The 18,075-nt window shown below is 34.3% G+C and overlaps 1 protein-coding gene across 1 annotated transcript in view; it reads right to left on the bottom strand.

The window, feature by feature from the left end:
- LOC129227011 (glutamate-gated chloride channel-like) overlaps positions 1 to 18,075 on the bottom strand; it is a 122,072-nt gene that overhangs the window by 29,786 nt on the left and 74,211 nt on the right. The window contains exons 3-6 of the mRNA XM_054861640.1: positions 10,124 to 10,203; positions 5,890 to 5,954; positions 3,239 to 3,459; positions 1,163 to 1,245 (exon numbers count right to left, since the gene is read on the bottom strand). Of these exons, the coding sequence (XP_054717615.1) occupies positions 1,163 to 1,245; positions 3,239 to 3,459; positions 5,890 to 5,954; positions 10,124 to 10,203 (449 nt within the window). The remainder of the gene's footprint in view (positions 1 to 1,162; positions 1,246 to 3,238; positions 3,460 to 5,889; positions 5,955 to 10,123; positions 10,204 to 18,075) is intronic.

Raw genomic sequence — 18,075 nt, 5'->3', positions numbered from 1 at the left:
ATAACTCGCGAGAAAAGACAACCACTGTAACACGCGCTCCGATCCAAAATGGCTAATCTTAAGCTGATGCGTCGGCTCGTATATATAGGGGACATAGCTCGATTGATACAAACGCAAATCTGACGTAACAAATTAACCTTTAGTGTAATGAGAAGATTGTGGTTGAATTTTAAGTGCAAAAAAAAAAAAAAAAAAAAAAAAAAAAAAAAGGTCAGTGAACATTTGATTTTCCGAATTTTATTCTCAAAAATATTTCCTCATTTGTAAAGTGTGTCCCAAAATTTATGCTGCATTAATAATGTGCAAAAATATTAATTCATTCATATTTCCATGCATTCTTTCATCGTTCTGTGTACCAAATTATATATTGGAAGAGTGAAGGAAATATCGTTTTTTCAATGTCAACAACATTTTTAAAAAGTTTTTTTTTTAAATCAATGACGTAATTTCACTCGTTATCTACTAACATTTGTCTTCGAAAGAGAAAATTTCACTCCCGAATCGTTAAAACAGTTTGAGAACAAAATATCTGAGGATGGAATGAGGGATAAAAGCCAAATTTTCAAGATTTTTGTCACACTGCGACCGAAAAAAGGGAAATCTGATGGCATGATTATATTAATACACAATTTCACTGCTCAAAACGTAACAAAAAGAAAAGAAAAGAAAATAAAGAAAAAAAAGGAATCTCAACTGTCTCACTCAGCACACTCACCCGACTGTACACCATTTGATTTCCCTTTATCCTAATGGTTATGTGGCAAAAACTTGAAAAATTAGCTGACATTCAAAATACAATCTCCTGATATTTCGGTCTAAAACCAACTGTTTTTTATTTGCCAGAAATAGAAAATTTGCATATTAGATAGTAAAGATTTGCTCATAAAGTGGGTATTTACATCAATATTTTTTTCCTTATACCATTAATTTCAATGACTAAAAGTAGTACTTTTGACTAAAGGAAACAATCCCATTGTCTTGAAAAGTAACAACAGCTATTGCATTTTGGCACATTGAATTTAGTTTTGACTTTTATAACCAGCTGTTAAATAAAGATTTAATCTCAAACTTTAGCTTAAGATATCACCAGTGAGGCATTGTAACTGAAGAGCATGCATAAAAGCTTTTACGCTTACAAAACAAACATCTACAAAGTACTTACCGCTCTCAATAGCAAAAGGGCACTTAGGATTATCGAAAGGAAAAATCTGGAGATTCCCTTGACAATTTAAAATCATGCTTCTCCTATAACAACAAGAAGAACGATATTAATTACTAAAGATGATAACGCTGCAAATTTCCTATTGACTTAGTTTTGCTGTATATTCACAGAAACATAATATTGTAATTTCTGTTACACATTTGTAAAGAGTGAAAAACTTTTGTGAGACTATGTTTTTACTAAAAAAATATAGATAGATATTATTTTTATGTTTCTATGCACTTAATTTGTTGCTAATTTGCTAAATTTGGCGTCTATTCCATTAGTTTCTATCCAATGTTACCTTAATTTTTTTTAACATAACCTGTTCGGTTATTTTTCCTGCCTTGCACCTTTCAGTATCTCTTTGAGCAAGAAATTTCCTTTCATTTGATACCACACATAATGTTTTTTATTTTTGAAAAATGTCCATGATTTTTCAAGATGGCGAAAAAAAAAAAAAAAAAAAAAAAACCTCATGTCTCGCTTTAGTGCCGATGTAAATTTTTATTCTGCCCGCTTTCCTTTAAATATCCCATTTTATATTCCTTTTCAGCATGAAATTTCTTTTTATTTGATGCCAAACACGATTAAAAAAAAAAAACATCTTTTTTTAAGATGGCGAACAAAAAAACAAAAAAAAAAAAAAACGCATTTTTCACCACGATATACATGTACGTTTTTAGCATCTTCACTTCACTTTAAGTATCCCATATTATAATCCTTTTCAGTGTTAAATTTCCTTCCATTTGATATCACACATGATTTTTTTTTTACATTTTTTCATAAGTTTTCAAGATGGCGGCCAAAAAACGCATTTGTCCCAACAGTACGGATGTATATTTTTAGTATGTTCATTTGGAGTGTGTTACCATTTACAACAAGAATCATTTCTGTTGCAATTTGTTTGACCCCAAGGTGTTTTTTGGCCTATTTCTACTGCACTAGTGTCTTCTACCAAATGTATTGTATGTAGCAACTATGTGGATACTAGTGAGCTCATTTCGGTTCTGTCGGTTCTTAGTTCAAATTCCCCTCCCCCGTCTCCCCCCCCATATTGCCAAATTCATCCTTACGTAATTAATGAATGTCCCCTAATGCTTAAGCGCATTATCTAATGAAAATAATAATGAAATTGAGAAATATGCTTGTAGGGTCGTTAAAAATATCTCTGGTCCAAGGCCGTAGCCAGGATATTTTTTCGGGGAGGGACATGGTCGAGGCAAAGTGGTTCCAGGACATGTAATCAAGTGGAAAAATATCATTTAAAAATTATGTTTATTATTTTGTTTGAAAAAATTAAACAACAATGTATTTAAAAAATTCGTATCAAATAATTATTTTAATTAATTACTTCATTAATATTTGATAACTAATTTTTATTCCATAGGAATTATTTATTAGGGAGTTCGAAATTAAGAGGACTGCGTACGCTTTTACGATCTATAACACTTAATACAGTGTTTATTACATGTTTGCAATTACAAATGCATGCGTCGCGGACTTTGAGAATATTTATTAAAATCTACAAAATTAAGCATGTAATCAAAAGTATGATAGGATTAAATGATAGTTTTGATCATCTAAATCTGTTACGTCTCTTGTTGAAGTGTATTTAAAAGAATGTTTTTAAAATGTTATCCATAACAAGAGTCATTAGCAATCAGCAATGGACCAAGGTAAGAAAAAATGAGGACTTTTTGAAATTTTTTTAAAAAAATTTGTGTGGTGGTGTGGAGGGAGGGGCGAAAAGAAGAAGAGGTCTGAATGAAAGAAGATTTGTATAACAAGGTCAAGTGATAGTGAATCGAAGGAAGAGTTTTTTGATTAGATTGTCTTCGTTTCTTTATTTCTTGGAGAGAATTTAAAATTTCGGTTGAGGATTTGTCCCGACGGTCCCTGCCCTGTTTATGGCCTTGGGTAGAACCAACGACATGCAAAGAAAGCCTGGCTAACTTTTTGATCTTGTGGCAACTGGCATGCATTTTGCTCATGAGAGAGAGAGAGTTTGTGGAAAGCGCATTCAAGTGAACGTACCTGGTTATGTATCGGACGGAGCCGTTGTTGAAGATTTTAAGGGCCATATGCACTTGTGCGAGGGGGGCCTTGAACTCTCCATGCTTGATGAAGTAGATGTCTGGCGTCCAAAGGGACTGGAAGTGGGAGATACCGTTCAGGTACCTGTACCGGCCGTTGTCTTCGTACCTCAGACGAGGATCTTCCCAGGCCTGGTGCAGCAGGAACTCCACTTCGTACTTCTAAGAGGAAAGATGTCGAAAACGTAAAGTGGGGGTATTAGGAAATAGAGTATACCAGTGGCGTAGCCATGGGGGGGATAGAGGGGTTAGAACCCCCCCATGAGCCCCAAAAATATGTATATATATATATATATATATATATATATATATATATATATATATATATATATATATATATATATATATATATATATATATATATATATATATATATATATATATATATATATATATATATATATATATATATATATATATATACAATATAGATATATAAACATATATATATAGATATATAAACATATATATATATATATATATATATATATATATATATATATATATATATATATATATATATATATATATATATATATATATATTTATATATATATATATATATATATATATATATATATATATATATATATATATATATATATATATATATATATATATATATGGGGGGGTGTAAACTCGAGGGCATAGCTTTACTTTTAAACTTCAGAAAAAATTATCCCCCCCTAAGGATTTTTTCTCGCTACGCCACTGGGCGCAAGGATGCCCATATAGGGGGCAAAAGGGGACTTAAGCCCCCCCCCTTAGAAATGAGAACTTCCTTGCTTTTAGTACTTTTTCCTTTGGAAAAATGCAAAAACATTTATTTTCCAGCCATTAATGAATAAGTTATTAAAAATATCAAATTTTAATAACTCTAATCTGTACTGCAATCGGTTTCTATGGGGAAAATATCCTGCTAAACCATGGTGAAAATATCTGAGCCCCCCCTTAAAATTTTGAGTATGGGCGCCCATGTACAGGCGTCCCTCGTTTTACACGCTACTTCTACAACACGGTTTCGATTTTACACGGTACGAAACTTGAATTTCATGCTTCATGATTTTGATGCCATACGAATGTTATATTTATAAAAGATGGAATTTCATTTTTGTTTAATACATTCTGTTAATTTTTGCTAATAACTCTAATAAGCTTTTACTTTGTTTTTATGAAACTTGGTTTCGATACTATACGGTACACATCCTTTGATTTACATTATTTCTAAGTCTCGTATAACACGGTTTTCGATACAACACGGAACACGGTTTCGATATAACATGATACATCTTAACCTGATTTTTCGCGTGCACATACATAATCATTATTAAAAATAAGTGAAAATGTTATTTAAAAAAAGTCTCGTATAACTCGGTTTCGATACTACACGGAACGAATTAACCGTGCTATACGAGGGACACCTGTAATGTAAAAAAAAAAAAGTGAAACTCTGCTTAAACCGTCCCTCCTCTCTATTCCTTCTTAAATAGTAGCCATTTTTATCCCTGAAATCGTGATACAACTAGATTGTGCTACTATGTTATGGCATTATTTTTTTTTCTTTTTGCATAGTCTGCAATTGTATAGTCTGTTTGTTCCTGTTTGTGCAAACTTAGATATTGAAAAAAAAAGGTTAATAGCTATTTCCGTTTGAAATCAATAATTGTTGCAATTGACTGTAATATGATGTTCAACAGTTTGGGAGAAAATTGAAATCGTTTTACTTCAGCTTGACTGTTGGTCATTCTAATATATACTTAATTGTTTATTACTAAAAAGGAAAATAGAAGATATTTGATTCAAAGGATTAGAAAACTCAGAGAGGGAGAGAGAGAGAGATTGCTTAGAAAACCAATTTGAATATATGGGAAAGTATCTCTGAATGAACTTCTTGTTCAATTCTAGTCTTCTAGTTTTCAATCAATGCAAAATAAACTCACGTTTCAGAAAGAAAAAACAATAACTACTTCGCTAGAACGAAAAAACAACAACAAAAAAAAAAAAAAAAAAAAAAAAAAAACCTAAGATGAAAAAACACCAAGAATGATTGAAGAACTCTGATTTAGAAGTTTGTCATCACGTAAATGAGCTTATAACACATGGTTTAAAAAGTAATTATAGGGTAGACCGACTAGGGGGTCTATATAGGGTACATCGACCTCTAGGGTGCATCGAAAAACACTTCTTTTTAACACGCTTTTATTTAGCTTGACCTGTATGTGTGTATCCTGTAACAGAATCTTGCAACTCAAATTTCACCCACTTACTGCAATCGGATTCTTTTGAAATTTCGCACATGACCTCAGACCCGATGACAATGCAATATTCTATAATCAAATTAATTAATTAGCTATTAATTGCTAGATTATTCCTATTTTAATCAATATTTTGGCATAAATCCAACAATGTGAAGAAGGAAAATTAAAAAAGGAAATTGCACGCTATTGTTCATTCACTGGTCGGTCCACCCTGAACCTGATGATTAAAAGAATTTATTGCTTTAATATTTTTCCAACATGGAAGCTTTTATAGAAGTTTTTATCTCATTAATAAAATTTATAAAAAGTTGTTAGATTTTGAACATTTACTTACTAGACTAGACTCATCTGGCGATGAAAGAGATAATATCAGGACGGTAACGTTAACTAACGTTTTATCTGTAAAGAAAGGGAAAATATATGATAAATTAGTAAAAATCTTAGTTTATTTAATTAGTACACATACTGTTGAAAGAAATATTTGAAACATACTTTTATTTTCTTGATTTTGCTAAACATGCTTCAAAAGTAGTTTTCCTGCTTTTTTAAACAAAGGTTCAGACTAAATTTTGGCAATGTGATGCAAAACAATTGGGTTTGTTTTAGTTTAGTCACATTAAAAAAAAGTCCCCAACATATATCTTTCTAATGTTTCATGCGATCTTGACAGCAATATCCCTTTTCATGTTATACTTTTGTTTGAAAACTTTTTCAACAATTTCATATGCACATATCTAGCAGAAAATAGTGGTTGAAAAAAACAAAGGGTCTGCATGTGGCATGGCTGATTTTCCTTGCAAGAAAAATTTAACAAAGTGGGAAAAGTATGCTAACGAAAAATGCACATTAATCACGTTACAGTATTTAAGCTTTCTCATACACACATCTTAAATAGGCTTGCCAGACGTCCCGATCTTCAGATAAAATCCCACTGTCCCGGCCGGTTTACTTCATGTCCCGGAAAAAGATAAATTTGATTATAAATGTCTAGATAGGTCTAAAAATAATAAACCGTGTTGGATAATACCTTTATCATTTGTAACATTAACTTGTAAAATTAATACCAGATTAACTTGTCAGAATTTTTACAAGAAAATTAATATCCATTTCCCCCTCAAAAAAAAAGTCCTTTAAAATAAAAAGTGTATTTAAATATTTTTCACTTTTTCATTCATCATTCAAAGTATTTTTTTAGTTACATTTTCCCTTTCATCTAAGAAGTGAAATGTTCAAATTTTATCTACTTATGACATTTTTTATTAACCCTGTTTTAAAGTTCATAATTAGTAACCATTTATTCATAGCATTGAGAATAAACTGCCCTTTAAAACATTCCAAAAATCAGCTATCGGTGTGTACCCTTTTGATTCCGGTGTCCCGGTTGAACATTTCAGAAATCTGGCAAGCCCAATCTTATATAACCTTACATAGTAATTGAAAGGAATTAGATATACAGCGAAACCCCAATTTTACTTCACCCGAATCTACGTTTTCCCCGCATTTCACTTTTTTTTTCCTCCATCAAATCCCAGTTTTTCCGTAACCCGGTTCGAAAATTTGTTATTTATGAATTTTCCGCAATTTACGTTTTCCATGGGAAAAGAAAAAAACAAGTAAGAAATATCCTAAAATAAGTAATATGTTTCCTTTTGTGCTTTTTTCAAGTGAATCCACGCTGTTGAAAGTTAACTTATGAGAAAACAGAAATTCTACTGTTCCATCCGTAGTCGACCTTATGGACTTTTCATCTGCCAGTTAAGATGAACAAGAGAACGTGAAGCCACAGCTCATCCCTTCTTTCAATTAGTAAATGATAATTTTCTTTCTCATAAAGATTAGGAATAAATCTTGCAAAATATTTCAATCCTAGAAGATGCTGCATTGACTTTGAACTTAATGACTAAAAACCAATCCACCATTAAAGGACTATGTATTTTCAACCTAAACGCCCGGATTCACGACTAACCGCTGTATTCAACCATTAACTGAACTACGTGGTTAAGCGCTTAACTTGGGGTTATCCCCTTCTTCTGTATTCACCGTTAACTTCAACTATGCGCTGACAGGTTTTCGAAACCAGGCGTGGTTGGAAAACCTAACCAAGCTCCGGAAGCAAGGTTAAGGGCTTGGTTTGGCTTCTGAGCATGCGCATTTTACAAGTAAATATTTGAAACAATGGCGGACCGAGTGCAACTTCGCATACGGCAACTGCAATACATCGAGTTTTTAGAACTCAGAGACGCGTATATAGAGATGACGCGTTCTTTTTTGTTACCTATTTCCATTTTCTTTACCAACAAGCTACTTCATATAAAAAGATAAAAAGTTATCAGGCTTATGACAACAACACCACGAGCAAAGATCGGCTTTACCTCTACCTTGAACTCTACACAAGCGCAGAGCTGAAATAACAGTAACGAAGAAGAAAACGTGTGAAAATCATATGATTTTTATTAGCCAATAGGGTGTCTGCGCTTATAACCGCATGAAGTTTGGTTGAGTAACTTCTTGTTGAGAAACTCCGAGGTGTTTTTCGCCGGTGAATACCGAAATTTTAACCTCGCGGTAACAATCCCAACTACGAGTTAATGAACCTCGCGGTTTAAGGCGTGTGGTTAGGTTAACGGTGAATAAGGCGGTAAATGTGTTAAAATGATCTAAAATGGTATTTTCCAACCACGGATTGCATGGAATTGGCAAACGTCCAGTTGAGACGAGTCTATCTGAATGAGGGGGGAAAGTAAAAATTTGATGCGCGTGTTCCACTCATTTGAATGAGATTCTGCTTAATTTAGAGGCTAACATTCATCTGCAAAAGCTGACACCCCTAAAAACTAATAGATGCGTCCATTTCCGCCTGATGTAAACCGGATCTTTTCTTTTCCATACAATCCATGGTCAGACAGTAAGCACATTTTTTTTTCGTAAAAATGTGGATATTATACCCCTTAAAAGAATCATCTTTACTACCTTTAATTTTTTTAAATTTGATTTTCGCTGTATATGTATTTCTCGTATTTTACGTTTTATTTTTCAACCCAAACCCTTGAGAAACGTTAACTCGGGGTTTCGCGGTCTGCAAAAAATCGCCGAAAGAAATGTTTGATACTCTTGGTTATGTTTCTTCAAACTACACAAATAAAATATTTGAGCAGAAAGAAGACAAAATGTGTTTCCATTGTAAGAGACGCTTATTTCCTATTCCTATTCAGAGTCACAACTGACTACAACTGTATTTATGTCGAGGACTGCATACTAAGTGCCTTGCCTCCATTATTTTATATACCGATAGATAGCAGCACTATCACCGATCGAACAGTTAATGAGAATTTAGAACTAGTCCAGGAGCTAATAGCTACCTAGTACTAGCACCCCCAGAGGTATCGTTTCACTTGGAGGACATTGAGACCACGAGCATATTTAACGTCGCCCAGTCCCCTTTAATGACGACGGTGGGTCTTCGACCATCGAGGTTCGAACCCAGGACCCTCCGGCCCCGAATCCGACACTCTACCGATCGGTCTACCACGGCCCCTTCAGACGCTTATCTCAATAACTGCATTGCCAATTCCCTGATCGAGTAACGCTCCTGACGTTACCAACAATGAAAATCGTGCCATAGCATGATAATTTGATATTTTTCGGTAATGTTTGACATGCAGGGAAAGGCTTTATTTTGACAAGGCTGAACTGGATCCGATAACTTAAATCCTGGAAGATGCTACATTAACTTTGAACTCAATGACTAAAAAAACAATCCTCTATTAAAGGACTATATATTTTCAACCTAAATGCCCGGATTCACGATTAGATGTGTTAAAAGGATCTAAAATGGTATGTAAAATTATGTTTTATTCCTAAAATATGGATATTATACCTCTTAAAAGAGACATCTTTACTACCTCTAGTTTTTATTTTAAATTTAATTTTTGCTTTCTATGTATTTCCCGTATTTTACGTTTTTTCAACCCAGTCCCTTGAGAAACGTTAAATCGGGGTTTCGCTGCCAGAAAAAAATCGTCGAAAGAAAATTTTGATACTTTTGGTTATGTTTCCTCAAGCTACACAAATAAAAATATTTCAGCAGGAAGAAGACAAAATGTGTTTCCATCATAAGTGACGCTTATTTTTAAATAATAAATTATCTTGTTGCCAGGTATTAAACCGTGTAACGCTTTTCTGTACTTTTATATTAAGAACGGCTTCAAAGTCGGAGCTGTGAGCAACTAAAGACAATAAGGTTTAACTGGCGCTGCAACCGTTATTTTTTTTCGGTACAATTTACTGCATTTTTTTTTTTTGTACTGTAAACCTGTAAACAATTCATTTTACAGTGATATTTACCATAAGAGTTTCCTGCATTTTTTACAGTGTAAGCATTTTTATACTGTGCCAAGGACTTTTTGGACACCCTGTATTTTGCAGTTTGACCTTGTAATGCTTGTTTTCACTATTTCTCCTCGTAAGATAAACACTTATTTCTCGGTGATTATACTATTTCTGTTTCCTGTAAATGAGCAAATTGACACTTTAAGTAACTAATTCAATTATATTTTTCAGGTACTTACTACTTGGTCTCACGCGAGAATCATATCTTTTACGATCTAGAATGACGTCTAGTATCTGTTTATCAGTTTCTGATTCAAACCTGCAAAAAAAAAATAACATATTAGTGAATAAAAACGAAAATAATCACGAGAAGGGAATTTTGAACACATATTTTCACCTTTCACACCCGTTGTCAAGTCAAATGCAGTTAAACTCGGTTAATACCAAATGCCAAAATTCCACGAATTTATTCGTATTAGCCGTTATTCGGAACAATCGTAAACGAATAACACTGTGGAAAAACGAAGCAAAGCTTACCTCTATATATGTCTAAAAAACATTACTACTAATGCACACATTGTAATCTATTAGTACATTCAGAGAAAAAAAATTATATTAATTTGAATTTTTGTCATTTTGAATTCAAATTATGTTTTTCGCAATCACGAGCGTGTGTGTGTATGAATGCGCATGTGTTTGTGTAGGCGCATGTGTGTGTGTTTGTTTAGGCGTGTGTGTGTGTGCAGGCGTTCGTGTGTGTGTGTATGTAGACATATGTGTTTGTGTCTGTGTGCAGGCATGAGTGTGCGTATGTGTATGTGTGTGTGTGTTTGTGTCTGTGCGCAGGCATGAGTGTGTGTAGGCTTGTGTGTATATGCGTGTGTATGTAGGATATGGACGCAACTTGGAGAGGGTTTTCGCAAGAGGAGTAGCACCGTGAGGCCGGTCGACGCGACGATGTTGCTGGCAGAGGGAGGTGGTGGGAAAATAAAATCATAGGAATTCAAAACAGTCAAATGAGAACAATAAGCAATAATCGTGATTGCGATTTATTTTCTATGCAAAATATTTAATATTTTCTTCTGGATACACAATGGGGACTTCTATTACTAACAAAATGATGAATAATTTCTAAAAAAGAAAATTACTGTATTCAACCACGAACATTTCAAGTAAAGAGGTCAGAAATTTTTGTTCGTCTTAGCCAAGACTTTCAATTTATTGTACGTATTATACGTGAAATTTTTTATGTAATTAGCAAACCAAACTTAACGGAAAAATGTTCGTTTTAGCCGTGATTTCGTATTAAGCGTGATCCTATTAAGTGAGATCAACCGTATCTAGTTTAGGGTTAGCAGCTATAAGTAACGCTTTGCTGGAAAGTTTAATCGATCTAATAGGGCCGACGAGAGACTATGTCAGCCTAGTCGAAAACTAGAGGCCCGACACAGAATCAGAGGAGTATAAATTTTATTATTCTTATGGGGGAGGGAGTAAAAACCAAACTGTAAAGGGGCCCGCCTTGATTCTTGGCGGCCCTGCGGCGTAGCCACTCCAATAATTTCTATACATTAAAAAAAGTAACGTGAAAGAAATTATGAAAGGAAGTCTGTGGCGGTACTGGGTCCAGGATATCGAGTAGGACCTACAGGCTTGAAAATGTTTACAAAATTATTTCGAGCCTCGGGGTGTGCACTTGGTTTCTTTTATTTTAGGTTTCGAATTAGTCTTTTTGTAATTAACCCTTAAGCTAAAATTTCGCGTAAATTGCCTATTTAAGGGATGAAAGAATTTCTACACCACTTAACGTTCTATGTCATTCGAAAGAGATTTTTTTTCTTGCATATGGAGCCCGAGAAGCTGATCCATATGGCTAGTTGTAATATTCAATGGAAGGACAAAACATAGTTCAAATTCCAAACTGCATCATCTTTATTTGGTAATTGAAAATGATTGGTGCAAGTTTGGAGCGAATTATTTTGAACTGGGTTTTAAAAGATGAGGAGAAACTTTGAATTAATAAAATAAGCACATCAGGCCTGTCAATTTAATGAAAAAAAGGAACAGGAGTTTGAGTTCAAGTTTCAAGGAAGAAAAAAATATGTATATCTAATGAAAAGGGGCTATCCGGCATTTAAAAATTGCAATATTGGGGTTTTTCCGAACAAGGAAATTTTTTGGAAGGTCACAGTCACTTGCCATAGGGGTGCCACTGATTTAAATTGGTCAAGTTTCGCCTTGGTAAAAAAAAAAAAAAAAAAAAAAAAAAAAAAAAAAAAAAAAAAAAAAAAAAATTCAAAATTAATTTGAATTTTGACATTTGGAATACTGAAATTGCAACCTATTAAATGTTCATATTTTGACTATTGGATACTGTTAATTGACTCTCAAAACTAAACAATTCACCGTCGGTGAATTTTAAAACACCGTGATTGATTTTTAATGAATTTTTAAAAATCCACGCTCAAAAGTGCGCTCTTCTGAAACGTCACGAGCTTACGTCAAAGGGCACTAATGGGCAGCCTTCCGCCGAAAATCCCTTGTTTTCACTACGGACATTTTTGAGCGCGCTGATATTTTTATTTTTTAGAAATTCAATAATCCTTTCGTTAAAGCACAATCTAATAATCATCCTCAAGTAACATCAATGATGGTATTCGAATATTTCCGAGGGGATGAGAGGTTTAAACGCGAGGAGTTAAATGCGAGGAGGTAAGCCTTACGCTTCGTCTTCGAAGCCAACTGCAGGTCCTTCGGCTTCTCCCGCGGCGGAAGAGCGCATGACGTCACTTCTTGTGCCATCTGACGTCACAATCGCTTGAACTTTAAAAATTAATTAAAAAAAAAACTACTTATCGTATGGCAAAATTTTTTTCACCTATGATGTTCACACATGTTACTCTATCATATACAAATAAAATTAAAAAATCGAAAACTTCCCTATTCAAATTATGTTTTTCGCAATCACGAGTGTGTGTGTGTGTGTATGTAGGCGTGTGTGTTTGTGTCTGTGTGCAGGTATGAGTGTGTGGGTAGTTGTGTGTGTGAATGTTTGTGGTAGGGGGGGGGAATGTGTATGTGTGTGTAGACATATGTGTTTGTGTCAGTGTGCAAGCATGAGTGTGTGGGTAGTTGTGTGTAGGTGTGTGTGTATGTGTAGGTGTCCGTATGTATGTGTGTATGTGTTTGTGCATGTGTGTAGGTGTATGTATGTGTGTGTATGTGTTTGTTTGTACGTGCGTGTATGTATGCGTGTAAGTGTAGGATATTGACGCAACCTGGAGACGGCTTTCGCTAGAGGAGCAGCATCGCGAGGAGCCGGCCGACGGTGATGCTGCAGAGGGTGCTGGAGGGAAACTAAAATGATAGCACATCAAAACAGTCAAATGAAAGCAATAAGCAATCGTGATTGCTCAAAAAAGAAAAAAAAAATCCTGAGGTTTTTTTTTTTTTTCAAAGCGAAACTTTTACCTTCCGAATGCGTCCAGTATTTCAAACCACGGATGGCACACCATTAAAACATGCGACAAATGTTCATTTATGAATTTGCGCAATGCGTGAACAATATTTCCAACTTTTTAAAGAAACCGATTTTTAGTACCACTGCCCAACTGTTGCCAGCTGTTTGCCAGAATATTCCCATTTCGTTATTACATACAAAATTGCTAATACTTGTTTGGAATTTGGGAAAGCAACTGGAAATAGTAAATTAGATTAATAGATCGGTCTTGTGACAAGAAAAGGAGCTTTCCACTCTGTTAGAATGTTTATTTATTTTATTTTTTGATGGTTTAGCACATATATTAAAGCCATTTAAAATCAAAGGAAGGAAAGTGCTCACGATCTCTTTCCCTAATATTTTGGTCAAAATTGATTATAGCATTTCTGTTTCGTGCAACTTTCACTTAAATGAAGTAATAAGCGTGATTTATGTTTCGAAATTAGTTGCTAGGTTACCCTGTACCCGTTCTCATAATATATCGAAGAACAAATTTTAAAATTTCTGCTATGTCAGGTAATGAAATTCTAAAAATGGCCACCACGTACAGCTGAAAGAACTTTTTTTGAGTCTTGAAAGTTTGAGTTTGGGACAATGAAAATCAATTGAAAAGCAGTAAAATTTTTCATTAGAATTGAATTTTCCATTTCGGCTCTCTCTTCAACATTTCATACTTCAATTAAAAAAATGTGTAGGGGAAAGAGAGCACATGTGAACTTTTTTTTTTCATTTCTTTATTTTTCAACTAGTGGTACCCGCACGGCTTTGCCCGTAGTAGAAAATTAAAAAGGTCGTTTGTTTCACTTGTATATTTACAAATAACATGATGAATTTCTCGCCAATTTGCTATGGATATTTGCTCGCCCATGTTATGGTTACACCAGGGCCGGATTTGGAAGTGTGGAGGCCCCGGGGCAACGAAGGAGTGGAGGCCCCTAATCAGCGTTCGAAAAGATCATCATATTTTCGAAAATATCCGATACTTTGATATATATCCGAATATTTTGATATATATATGTATATATCCGATGTTTTCGATCAGCACTTTAATAGTAAATACATCCTGAAGTTACTGCTATTTATTATTATTATTATTATTATTATTATTATTATTATTTTTATTATTTATAGGGGAGAAAAAACGTAAAATTTGCGAACCCGTGAAAGTTAGGATATTTTGTAAATATTTTATTGTGGGGGCCCCTTTGTTGTGGAGGCCCCGGGGCAGTACCCCCGCCTGCCCTCCCCTAAATCCGGCCCTGGGTTACATATTGTAATTATTTGGTAATTTATTCGTCCACGTTGTGATAATTTGCTCGGTAAAATGTTCTTAAAATTGGAATATAAAAAGAACAAAATCGAATTTTCGAAAAATCGCTTCGAGGTGCACACCCCCATGCTACAGACTAATTTTGTGTGAAATTTAAGGAAAATTGTCCCAACAATTTAGGCGCTGTGCACGTCACAGAGATCCAGACATCCAGACCAAGAGAGATCCCGATATCCAGACAGAGAGACTTAGAGCTTTATTATTAGTAAAGAAAAGTATTATCAATTTGTCAACGCAAAAGTGTCAACACGATTGAACAAACTTTTCTTTGGGTCAAGAAGTTTTTTTTTTTTTTTTTAATTTCTTTACTTCATGGTATTTCAAAAAAAAAAAAAAAAAAAAAGGTCTGCAGTTGTTCACATGTGTCCTTAGAGGAGGCAGGGGGGGCACATGTGAACAGTCCTGAGGCACATATGAACACGGGTAAAAAAAAATCCAGGAGAAGCATCATTTTTTGAAGGAAATTTCTTCTGTATGAAACAAATACCGAAATAACAAATACGTTGAAATGTTTGTAACCTATACTGCGTCAGGTTCAATTATACAGTACTTGTTCCACTAAGAAAATATTTTTTCCCGAATATATAACTGCTCCTTGTCAAATTCTAAAGTCTCGTAACCTGTTCTGATCACTGAATAGACTAGAAAAGAAATTATATGTATTAAATATACTACATAATACACATAATTTTTTATCATGTAAGGGTTATTCTGCATGCATGAAAGCAAAATACAGTGAAACCTGTGTATAAGGATACTGTCTATAACGATAACCTGTCTATTACAATAATTTTTCTGAGCAATCACGATTGCTTTTTGCTTTCATTTGACTGTTTGCGTGCTATCATTTTATTTTCCCAGCGCCACTCTCCGCACCATCACCGTCGACCGGTTCCTCACGATGCTGCTCCTGCAGCGAAAGCCGTCTCTAGGTTGCATCCATGTCCCCGCAACACACGCGCATACATACACACACATACACCTACACACATACACACACGCATACATACAGACACCTACACACACACACACACACACACACAAACATACACACACTTTCATGCCTGCACACAAACACACATGCCTGCACACAGACACAAACACATATGCCTACACACACATACACACTCCCTCCCTACCACAAACACTCATACACACAACTACCCACACACGCATACCTGCACACAGAAACAAACACACACGCCTACATACACACATATTCGTGATTGCGAAAAACATAATTTGAATTCCAGATGTCAAAATTCAAATTAATTTTTTTTTTTTTTTGCAGCATCAAAATGTTAGCATGAATAATCAAACTGTCTATAACGATAACCTGTCTATTACGATATTTTTTTTAGGCCTCAACAGTATCGTTGTAGACAGGTTTTACTGTATATATGCATTGTGTATATAAATTTTGCTTTTAAGTTTCATACATTGTTTGATAATGTATTTTAAAATGATTTTGAACTTCAGTTATTAATTAAATGAAAATATTTTGTATCTTATTATTTCCTGTAAGTATTATACAGGGTGTTCCGTTTTAACCTGTGAGACCTTTATTTTCGCAATCCTTAGTCCTAGATGTGTACTTCCAATTGCAAAAATGTTCAAAATCAGATGCAGAGTTAAGATATTGAAAGTTAGAAGCGAAAATAAAAATGAACCAAAAAATACAAATTTTAACTTTTTATACGGGCCCCAGGTTTCCTAACTAATATTTAGAGAAATAATCTCCATTGAAAATTATTACTGACACAAAAAACTTGACATTTGTGCGACCAAAACTCAAGGAGATATTCGAGTTTAAAATTTTAAGGGACCATACAAAAGATGAGATTGGAACTTTATCGCCCGTTCAGAGGAATGTCAGATTGTCAAAGTAAATGCAATAAGTATTTATATTTTTTATTGTTATTCCAAAATTCATGCAAATGTTATGCCATGATACACAAAAGCACACTACAAAACCTCTAACATTTTGGAAAATCACACTCTATGCATACATATAATTTTAAACCTTTGTTAACCGCTATATTTCCCCCCAAAAGGTGTTAATGATGGCGACTGTAAAGTGGTGTAAGTCACAAAACGCTGCGTTTCATAGCTAAGTGGGTTGTACTAACGTCAAACTTTTTCTGTTGGAATAATTTTTCAATGCAGAAAATTTTCCTAAATATAAGTATAAAAAGTGTAATTTTGTATTTTTTGACTCATTTTTATTTTTGCTTGAAACTTTCCATACCTAAACTCTGCATCTGGTTTTGAACATTTTTGTGATTGAAAGTATACATCTAGGACTAACGGTTGCGAAAAGAAAGGTCTTGCAGGTTAAAAAAGAACACCCTGTATAGTAACACTAAATTATTCATCAACTATTTAGTAACCAAAAAATTAAAGAATTAAAATACTAAGCATAAATAATAAAAAAAAAAATAATAATTTGAATTTTTGGCATCTTGAATTCAAATTATGTTTTTCGCAATCACGAGCGTGTGTGTTTGTGTAGGCGCATGTGTGTGTGTGTTTGTGTAGGCGCATATGCGTGGGTGCGTGGGTGTGCGTGTTGTGTATGCAGTGCTGTGTGTGTACGCGTGTGTGTGTGTATGTAGGCATATGTGTTTGTGTCTGTGTGCAGGCATGAGTGTGTGTATGTGTATGTGTGTAGGAGTGTGTGTTTGTGTCTGCGCGCAAGCATAAGTGTGTGTATGTGTGTGTAAGCGTGTGTGTGTAGGCGTGTGTGTGTAGGATATGGACGCAACCTGGAGACGGTTTTCGCAAGAGGAGCAGCATCGTGAGGCCGGTCGACGCGACGGTGGTGCTGGCAGAGGGTGCTGGTGGGAAAATAAAATCACAGGAACGCCAAAAACAGTCAAGTGAGAACAATAAGCAATCGTGATTGCTCAAAAATCTTATCATATTAATAATAATTAACAATAAATTTACAAACTGATTATAGAAAAATAATAATTATAAATATTTACACATTTTTTAACACTTAAACAATCCTACAGTAATAATAATACGGAGAGCGGCTATGGGAACTGTTCACTTGTGCCCCTAGATGTTGTGTGCACAAGTGCCCAATCTTCTACTTTATAGCTAACTCGTAAAAACAAAGAATTTTTAACTAAAAAAAATTAAACATTGTCATAAATTTACTTAAATCTCCATTCAATGGTTCGTAATACTTAGATTTAGATTAGCAATTAGTTTTTAAAATGTTATCACTCGAAGATGACAGTGACAAAATTTTTTCGACACCTGCTAAAACAAAGAAGTTGCCACTACAGAAAAATAAAATGGCCTATTTGCTCTAAATGTTTGTCCAAGAGGTACAACTGGTACTGTCCTTATTT

The sequence above is a fragment of the Uloborus diversus genome, chromosome 7 (assembly GCF_026930045.1).
Source record: "Uloborus diversus isolate 005 chromosome 7, Udiv.v.3.1, whole genome shotgun sequence".
In the NCBI taxonomy this organism is placed as follows: domain Eukaryota; kingdom Metazoa; phylum Arthropoda; class Arachnida; order Araneae; family Uloboridae; genus Uloborus; species Uloborus diversus.
The sequence above is the reverse complement of the archived record's forward strand: the minus strand, read 5'-3'. Positions and strand labels throughout refer to the sequence as shown.